The 9,846-nt window shown below is 45.3% G+C and overlaps 3 protein-coding genes across 3 annotated transcripts; 2 read left to right on the top strand and 1 right to left on the bottom strand.

Annotated features, from left to right (window-relative positions):
- Nucleotides 1-704: 704 nt before the first annotated feature.
- On the top strand, nt 705-2,863 carry TREMEDRAFT_42155 (uncharacterized protein). Its single transcript, XM_007000938.1, has 9 exons — nt 705-808; nt 864-1,127; nt 1,246-1,377; nt 1,560-1,688; nt 1,769-1,824; nt 1,868-1,946; nt 1,991-2,150; nt 2,308-2,548; nt 2,701-2,863. The coding sequence occupies exons 2-9, from the start codon at nt 953-955 to the stop codon at nt 2,824-2,826; spliced, it is 1,098 nt and encodes a 365-aa protein (XP_007001000.1). The 5' UTR covers nt 705-808; nt 864-952; the 3' UTR covers nt 2,827-2,863.
- Nucleotides 2,864-6,021: 3,158 nt separating this feature from the next.
- TREMEDRAFT_67185 (uncharacterized protein) lies at nt 6,022-6,769 on the bottom strand (the record flags this gene model as incomplete). Its single annotated transcript, XM_007001870.1, has 5 exons — nt 6,022-6,087; nt 6,270-6,353; nt 6,573-6,646; nt 6,690-6,705; nt 6,752-6,769. 5 exons carry the CDS (start codon nt 6,767-6,769, stop codon nt 6,022-6,024), a joined length of 258 nt encoding a protein of 85 aa, XP_007001932.1.
- Nucleotides 6,770-6,946: 177 nt separating this feature from the next.
- TREMEDRAFT_42152 (uncharacterized protein) lies at nt 6,947-9,696 on the top strand. The gene is made up of 8 exons (XM_007000937.1): nt 6,947-7,043; nt 7,087-7,307; nt 7,472-7,568; nt 7,615-7,760; nt 7,804-8,217; nt 8,265-8,387; nt 8,431-9,328; nt 9,370-9,696. Exons 1-8 carry the CDS (start codon nt 6,999-7,001, stop codon nt 9,625-9,627), a joined length of 2,202 nt encoding a protein of 733 aa, XP_007000999.1. The 5' UTR covers nt 6,947-6,998; the 3' UTR covers nt 9,628-9,696.
- Nucleotides 9,697-9,846: the final 150 nt, after the last annotated feature.

Raw genomic sequence — 9,846 nt, 5'->3', positions numbered from 1 at the left:
ATGAAATGAAGCCAGCATGGGGCACAACACGAAATCTCTTCAGGCACAACATTATCACGTGATTGGCCGTTAGGCATGCGTCAGGGCGAGGTTAGGCGTGTGCCGCGCACGCACGGACATTCCTTCCGACTCTCTGTCCTCTGGTCAAAGTTGGTAACCCGTGATGCTTTATCACTCCATTATCGATGCATAAATTGATCTCCATTTTCAAGATGAACACATAGATGATGTCCCCTGCTATCACTATGTAAAGATTTTAGACTCAGAGGTTGGGAACTGACCGAGATATACTGATATCCCTTCCACCCACTCTCCCCATGACTTTCCACCTGTCTCATGGCTTATACTTGCAGGTACGTACATAAAAGGGGTTATCGAGGGTGCTGAGAATGATGGACAGTGTCTTAAGATGATAGCCTGTCTCCTGTGAGTTGCAGAGAGTGATGATGTTGAAAGACATTGGTTGAAAGTATGAGAAGAGATGAAGGGAGATCTGTGCGAGAGAAGCCACGTGGTTTCCGCGCCTAATTCCTTGGCCCATGCATGCCTAACGGACAATCACGTGATAATGTTGTGCGTGAAGAGATTTCGTGTTGTGCGCAAAGTTGGCTTCATTGAAACGCGTCCCGAGGCCGGAAACGAGCGGCAATGTCGTACAGTCGTATTGTTATGTTGCCTGCATGCATGTTGTACATCACCATCACCTTGCATCCCTATATTTTCATTCTTTCAACGACCTATATCATCTCGCCTCTCTTCTCTTCTGCTGAGCAGTCCGACTCAACTGACTTTGACACCGCCCTTAACGGTACGTCCCCCCCGCTCGGACTTCCGGGTTTTAAAGTCATTCATTGACCTCTCAGCGCTTGGACCTTTTCCCTCTTTGTCTCATAACGACATCTCTTCTAAAGCTTTTCTCATCCCTTTACTCTATATTTCTTTTACATTTACGATGACTCGTCATACGAACCAACTTTTGTCTCTCTTTTTCGTCTCTCTTTCTTTACTGGCCGTCGTTTCAGCCGCTTGCTCGGCTTCTTCTCCTTGTGGGGCGGATGCACCTTGTTGTTCGGAGTATGGATACTGCGGATCGGGATCGTATTGTCTAGGAGGATGTTCGCCGCTGGGTATGTATCTTGATCACCCTCCTCTGAAATTAATCCTACCGTGACATCGATGATCAGGAAACAAAGAGATAAACATCGGTGGAAAGCTTGGGTTGATTCAAGATGACTGATGAGATAGGTTCACACTCCTTTACTTCTTGTCGTCCGGATCCTATTTGTGTTTCTGGCGAAACGGACTTTACCGATCTCTCGAGGGTTCTACAAAACAGTACCGCCTACACTGGGAATGTGACCGGATACGATTGGATATGTGAGTTTGAATACGGAACATCCATGTCGACCCTGCTCGATTCACACAACTCAGTCTCAACTTTTGACCCATTAGAACATGTCCTTCGCCCCAATCTCAAAGCCTTTGCTCGATCTTGTTCCTCAGAGAAATTCTCTCGCTGCCGAGGTACTTGAGAAAAAGTCGACGGGGCTGACATGAAGTAAACACTGGAACTCTGGTTCCCGACCCTAATGGTCAAGGAGTTCGACTGACCCTCACTGAGAATGATCAAGGTACCAAAATCTCCAGCACAAGATATGTCCACTATGGTCAAATTGATATGACTCTTGGTCAGTCCATTTCTTACTGACCTCCCACCCCAAGCTGCTTTCTCTCTTTGCCCGTGACCAACTCCATGCTGATCATACAGAAACATCGAAGTGGCAAGGCGTGGTCACTGCCGCCATCACCATGTCTGATGTTCACGTGAGCTCTCTAGAATTATGGCTGCTGAAGAGCTGACTTGTAGGACGAAATCGATTGGGAGTTCCCAGGTAATAACACTTCGTCTGGTCAAACAAATTATTGGTTCCTTGGTATCGCCAATTGTGAGTTGACACATGGAAGTAAGTGAGACCATGCTGAGAAGTAGACTCTGCAACAGAAGGCCAGACGGTCACTATCAATTCTGACACTTCGAGCAACTTCCATACGTACTCTTTCAACTGGCAAGAAGATTCTTTGCAGTGGTTGGTGGATGGGAATGTGGTGAGAACTGTCAATAAAGATGATACAATTGTGAACGGAGTGGCGTGAGTTGAATACCGTTTAACCTCGGCATATCATTGCTTTCCCCCAATATTCGTCTTTCTCTCTTTCCCCGATATGGTTTGCGCAAGCTGGCGGACGTAGTAGAGGAGGCAAGTGATAAGAAGCTCGAAGAAAGGCCAAGACAGAGACTGATGGTAGTAAATACCCCACAACACCATCCCGGATCGAAATTTCCATCTGGCCAGCAGGTATCAACGGTTCTGCTCAAGGAACGATCGATTGGTCTGGGGGTATGATCAATTGGGATGATCCAGATTACGTCTCCAATGGGTATTTCTACAATACACTTCAAAGTGTCAAAGTGAATTGCGCCGAGACTGCTTCTAGTGGGAATATAACAGGATGGAGTTATACTGGAAATGGGACTGATGGAGTTCCTGTGAGTATCTTCTTCTGTTCATTCATCATGATCCTACCTATCCCTCTACCATCCACTTCCCTCGCATACATACAGCCTTCCTCTCTCCTGTACATGATCAAGCTCTTCTTGCTGAACAACTGGGATGATCTAGTATATGTATTGACAAAAAGGTCGTTGCCGAAACCAATGCCTCTTTATTACTCAATTCTGCTAAACCGGTTTATCAATCAGCACCTGGTGTGTTGGTTCTTCTTTTCACTCTTTTATCAATCGCCTTGCTAGGCTGTAATATATAGTCATAATATGAAGGATGCATGACGCTATCATGACTTGACATGCCCCTCCACCCTCTTGTCTGCGTTCTGCCTTCTCCATAAAACCCTGATCATTCTAAGACTTTCTTGATATGTTGATCCATAATTCATCGGTTATTGTGTTTCAAACTGACTCTGCGCGAAACCTGCGACGTACTACAGTGGTACAGTGACGTACCTTTAACGTAAAAAAGGTGACAAACCCCCACGTCATTCACATCCCCAACGATCCCAACGATCCAACGAATCCGTTCAACTTTTGGACAACTGACTAAAATCCATTCCAACCTTGCACCCATCTGACCTCTTGATCACCGGCAGATGCAGACGAGATAGGCCACCAACCGAAAAGTCTCGAGGGGGACGATCTATCCAAGTGAGAGGTGACATAAGGTTCAACACTCGTTCGGATGTATTCAACTCTTCAACCAGTCAAGTATTGGTCATGTCTCAAAATTGGCAGAGTGGTATGAAATGGTTACAGGGGATAGTAGGAGGATGGATAATTTCTTTATTCCTTTTACTTTTGATATCTATACCTTGGATCTTATGTGAGGATACTTTTCATCTTCCACTCGATTCTTCGATATCTTGTTCCTTACTCAACGTCAACTGAAACTGCATAACTCATCATACTTGGTGTGTAACCAGACCACTGTCTGAAGACTTGAGTTAAGAAACGGAAGAGGAGAAGGATACATGAATAAAGCTGACTTATAGTTCCAATCATCGGTCTAGTAGCATTACCTACTTTCTTGATTTCTATATTTCGTAAGTCCATCTTCTGAATTTGAGATGAGAAAGAGGTGAAGAGTTGATGGAGATAGTGTTGGGGGTTTTGATACCTTTCCAAGCTTATTTATTACTTGGACAGACGGATCGACCACCTTGTAAAATCTTCTTCAGCGTTAATCCAGGTGAGTCCAATTTACCATGATACCATCTTATCAGTCGTCACACTTCCCTCTTGAATGTTTGAGGTTTATTTGAATTTTTCCCGCTCATGCCGTTCGGAGTCATTGACAACATGGAGGATGGAGAGTGGTAGAGTGATAATATTGAAGAGTCTCCCGAACGTTGATTGTCAAATTGCAGAAACATCTGACATATCAGTTAGATGTTTTCATATTTGTTTGAGAACATACGACCACTTTATCTTTCTCCTAGATGCTATCCCTTCCGTCGGGATAGGGATGTTGAAACAACTTTTCGTTTTTCTTTCCAACATCGAACCGAATTCTCGTACTTCACAAAATATCTTATCTCCATTTCGATCGTTGAGTTTGAGAGGTGTGACAGCTACGTTAGTTCTCTCTCTGTCTCCTTTTAGTCGGTGTATCTGAACGATAGTTTTGGATTGATTTACGATGACCAAAGCTTGAATAAATTGGATATTTATTATCCTTCACTTTCTACTCTTCATCTTCAACAAACGATAACAACACCTCAAACACCTCCTACACAAATGCCGGAAGACACACAGGGTACGACCTCAACATGTGATCCAGTCAACATATCCGGTTCCTCAGACCCGCTGGATCCATTCCCGAGAGGAGAGCCGCAGATAAGACCACAACCTGTTACTCCACTATCTTCTTCTACTATCAGCCTCAATACGATAGATAAGAAACCGGTGGTGGTGTTCGTCCCGGATGTCGGAATGACCTCTTTGTTCACCTTGAAAAGATGGATGTTTTCATTGTTAGGTATCAAACTTTCCCAGATGGGTTATGGTAAGCTTACACTCTGCTCTCGATGAAATATATTAGTTTGGGGAGGAGCTGATATGGACAGTGGTTTTGATACCCGACATTACACCTTATCCAGAAGGCAAGATCGAGGTCATGTGTCGGGATCTTCGGTCGGTTTGTCAATGGGCGAAGAACAATGTCGAGTGAGTCATATCAGCCCAGACTGAGGCTTCGAGGTCGAATTTGTGTGATAAAATGTCAGAGATCGGAGAGGAACCAGAAGGAGATGGACATTCTTGGGAAGGATTTTCGACTGACCAATAGGGAATATGGAGGTGATCCCGATCGGACATATATTTGTGGACACGGTCTAGGAGGTACTTTAGCTTTGCTGACTTTGACGCAAGAAGCAATTGTGCGAGCTGGCGAAGGGATGATGAGAAAGTTCGGAGCTCAAAGAGTGAGAGAACAGATGCCAAATGGACTGAGAGCGGTGAGATGTTATCATCGAGAGGTAATCATGCCGGATATAAAGGGGTTGATACTGTAAGCGTCAGCTTTGTTCGTCAATCAGGATGAAGTGATAAAGAGCATCGGGAGATTGTCCGTGGGATCGAGTGGAGAGGGAAAGAGGAGTGACGTTGATCTGACACTTACCGACAGCCTCGCCCCCATTGGCGATTGTCTCGAACAGATCCAATACGAAGCCAGACGATGGATCGAACATCTTTCTCCACTCCGGCGTATCATCGGTCCTTCCCAGACGAAATGCATGCAACATTCCGTCACTCATCTTCTCTTCGCAGCGAGGTCCATTTTGCCAGTCAATTGCCTGCCGCGGATGTTGGTCGTGAGCACGTGGGTGTTCCTCTACTCAGAACACCAGCATTCCTTTTTTTTATATTCCCGACTTCATCATCCTACTAGGGCCATGATCAATTTCCCCGCCATCATATATGTTTCAGAATATTCCTCGCCTGCTAGAGGCAAAGTCATGGAGGTCAGAAGAACTGATGATCAGAGGTAAAGGTGTCATACCACCTACTCAGGGGATGAACCTCCATGAGATCGTTCATGGTCTGGGTATCCCCACGACTTTTCAGGTATTTCGGGAAATGGGACATTGGGGAATGATTAGAACCTTGATGACTGGATTGGAGGATGAGTATTCGGAAGCTTTACGTTCAAGCGGTAAGTGTCTACGTACAAGCTTTCCGTCCACTTATGGAGATAGTCGAGGAATTCGTTGTTTAATTCGATTTCACAAAGCAGCGACGCCCGGTGTTAAAAAGATAAGTCTAAAAAAGGTAAAGCCTACGAATTGTATGGTCAGTCGGGGAACATACGAGAGGGTTTACAAACACAGGGAAATTTGGAAGAAGAAGTGGTCTTGTAATACTTTGTACCAACAATAAAGTGTTGTATTTGTATCACTTTCAATCATTTGCCAAAGAGAAGTAGTTGTCAGTGATGATATCAAGTGCATCTAATTGACACGTTCAGTCTGCCAGACGGAATTGGTCGCGAACTCTTTAGGCGCTATTGGTTCGGTCTGAATTTCAGTTCGTATTCTTGAGAAACCCCTCGGACTCTGAGTGTAATGGTCCCAGTCCGAATTTCCCACCATGAAGCTTCACCGGAGTACACAAGTGTGGTAATACAGAAACCATAAATCGGATACACAGATGCGGGAATTCAGGAGTAAGGGGAGGAGGGAGGGATGCCAAAACTCACACTTTGTCCTCTGAAAGATCCAGTCAGTCGTCTATCACGTTCCATCATCATTTCGTCCCAAGTATCAATGTTGTATCTTGGAGGCTGAGGATTAGTGCCAGTCATTTCATTCATTCGTCCGTTCTTGCTCCCTTCTTCTAGCGATCCACGTTTCCGTAATTCCATCGATATGGATGTCATATGTCACAACCTGCAGAACAATCCGCCTCTCTCCCCTCACATTATTCTTTCCTGAACTCCAGGGGTAGTAACAAGCAAGATTGAGGTATCGGAAAGATGATGTCGTGTGTAGGAAAAACTCACCTTCCAGTCATTCGTAGCTCGTTTAGCGATGGAGAATAAAGTTCCTGTAGCAGCGAAACATACTGTTAAAAGACCTAACAGTCAGTCATCTTCGGTAAGCTGTTTGAGAGGGCTGACCGAAAGGTATGAGAGCCTGTTGTATATCAGTATTCAGATACATATGTGATATGATTACTCACTTCGAATGGGACTGGCATTCTCAAGGGTGGTGATGTATGGCTGATATCTGAAGTCTGAAGTAAGAGGAGGGACGTTTTCGAGACGGTATGTTGCGCGCGCCTATTCGAAAGGTTAATCCAAGCACGCGGGGCTCCGAGCTGGACTATCTTCCATTCCGAGCCGGTCTCCAAACTTCTCCCACCTTGCAGAATCTCATCGGCATATATTGGGAGAGTCAAACTAAGTAGTGGAGATCAAGTATCCAAGATGCCGCCTAGGAAACCTAACGTATCGAAGCAAGAGCCAAAACCTGTCAGTTAGGACGACGACCTGACGGAGAAAGCTGACGCAATAGAAAGCGGACGTAGTGGACGAAACTCCCCTTCAAGCTGTCATCCTGGCTGATTCTTACAATCGACGATTCGAAGTACTATGTCATGATACCCCACGCATACTTTTACCTTTATGCAGTACTCCACTTTTGACTTGGACCTTGGAGGCTTTGAGTTTGAGTAGGGTTAAACAGGTTTTCGTTTTTTGTGGTGTGCATTCGGATCAGATAAGGGAATATGTTGCGTGAGTCTCCACTCCCCTCCCCTCCCACTCGGTCTAGAGTACCTATCTGCGAGACTTTTTTTTGGGTCTGGCAATGAAGTGGAAATGTTCGGTATGTTGATAGCCCCTACATATGGAGAAAGAGTAAATGAAATGTCATGGTTGAGAGCTAGCTGATTTCAAAGGAATTCTCCTTATAGATTCACAATGGACATTCAATGTTTATCATCCACCACTACCATGTCTGCTGGAGATGCTCTGAGAGAATTGGATGACATGCATGTGAGTAAATTGACTCTTGAAGTTTTACAAGAGACTCATCATCAAGGTTTTGAACGCTGATAATCCTTTCATACTCGTTCATTCACCCCTCGTCTCAAATTACGATATCTCCAAAATGGTTGAAGCACATAAGAAGAGAAGAGAAGTGGACAAAAACTTTATCATGACCATGGGCGTTGGTCGTGGTGGTCGGTAAGTATTCCACTTCGGCAAGACGTCTGGCTAATGATGTCAGACGACATCCAGAATCTCCCATTATGCTAGTCCATCCCCCTTCCTCACGATTGTTGCATTATGCACCTCATCCACTTTCACCACGTCAACCGAGAATCACTTTTCCCGCTTCGCTCTTCCTCGACCCCTTTCCGACTGACATCGACACATACGAAATATGGTCCGGCACGTCTTCTTCTTCCCGATCTCCAGGTTATCGTGATCTGGGTGTGGACATCTGTGAAGCAGACGTTCCTGCTCTGTGTACGGAAAATTTTGATTATCATGATTTGAGAAGACATTTTGTGAATGGAGTCCTTACGAGTGATCTGTTAGGGAAGAAGATTGCTGTTCATCTGGCTGGCGATGAGGAGGATTGTGGGGAGAATAGGTATATCGAACGTATCAGAGATACGCGGACGTTCGGGGACATAACGTACGTATGCACGTTCGTATTCTGATCGTATAAAGCTAATGTGTTAGACAGGATGTGTTGAGAAGATGGAGCTTTCCTTTGGTGCCGGATCTGAATGAGCCTGGAGGGGTACAATATGAATTACGAGCTGGTAACGTTTATATCGCAAAGGATAACGTGGTCTTATCACGGTGGGGTTCGTATTGTCATGTTTGTCTCAAGGCTTATGATTAGGACCACCACCTTGAATGGACCACTTCTTATTGGCCCTCGCAGCTTACTTGCCCACAACACATTAATCACACAATCTACTCTTGGCGCAGACTGTTCTATCGGACCTAATACCACCATCTCGCACTCGTACGTCTTTGAGGACGTTCGCATCGGCGCCAATTGTTCTCTCACCCAATGCATGATCGGTCGAGACGTCCATATATCTGATCGAGTCAAAATAGGTCGTGGGGCGTTGATAGGACACGGTGTGCGACTTGGGAAGGACGTTCAAATCCCAGAATTCGCCCGCGTTGGTCGTGTACCGTATACTCGAGACGATGACCCTGACGCTGAGGATGACATCAGTCCAAGTTTGGGTGGCGACAGTCTGGGGTATATATGGCCACAAGAAGAAGAGGAAGCGGATGAAGATTCCGATGACGATGGTGAAGATCCGTACGAACATCCCAAAAATAAACGATTATTACAATTGGGTCGATCTCTCTCCAACTTCTCCACCTCTGAAGATTCGATCTCGACCCTTTCCAAAGCTTCTTCACCATCACAATCTCCCTTATCCATGGCCTCGTCTCTTTCAGGACTCGATCTGCCCTCTTTACACCTGGACGACGGACCGCCCGAGGCATTCTTCACTGAAGCACGTGCTTCTTTGGCCAGGGCCTACGAGGAAGAACATAGCGTGGAGAATGCTAGATTGGAATTGAGGACTTTAGTCATGGGTTATAATGCTGGCGTGGATAGGGCACGTGTCGAGGTGATAAACTTTTTGTTGTCAAAGATTGACATCAAAGGAGGGGCCATGGCTACTTTACAATCTGCAACTAAGATATGGGATAGATGGGGAAAGGTGTTGGAAGGATTAACGCCGGATCCTACTAATGTCATACTTGACATGCAGGTGAGTAAACATTGATTAAGAGGTGGAAGCTGATGACTTAGGCGCATTGTATCAATCATGAAGATTACATGCCCGTGTTTGGGATATTACTGAGAGCGGTATACGAAACGGACATTGTGAGTGAGGAAGATTTGGTAGAATGGAGATCGCTTAGTTCGGCAAGAGGAGAAGGGGCGAAGGATGAAGATGAGAAGAAGAAATGGGTGGAAGTGTTTGTGAAGGGAAAGGCTTATGTGGATGTCTTGGAACAAATGGATAGTGAAGACGAAGACGAGGATGATGAAGAGGACGAAGAGTAGCAACGAGTAGCACTATCATAGCTTGTAAAGTTGATCCATCAAAATTTTGCATATATGATATCGCCCTGTCAATCTGCTCCAAGACTGACGTTGGACATGCAGACTCTTATGAGGATCAGACAAAGAGATATACAATTCCCGAGACGAGGTCTGAGAATGAGAAAGGGAATGAAAAAAGGCTCACAGATGTCGCAAGGCTACTATCAAGTGACTGGTTAT

Source organism: Tremella mesenterica (genome assembly GCF_000271645.1).
Source record: "Tremella mesenterica DSM 1558 unplaced genomic scaffold TREMEscaffold_1, whole genome shotgun sequence".
In the NCBI taxonomy this organism is placed as follows: domain Eukaryota; kingdom Fungi; phylum Basidiomycota; class Tremellomycetes; order Tremellales; family Tremellaceae; genus Tremella; species Tremella mesenterica.
This window is presented reverse-complemented; position numbering and strand designations above follow the sequence as displayed.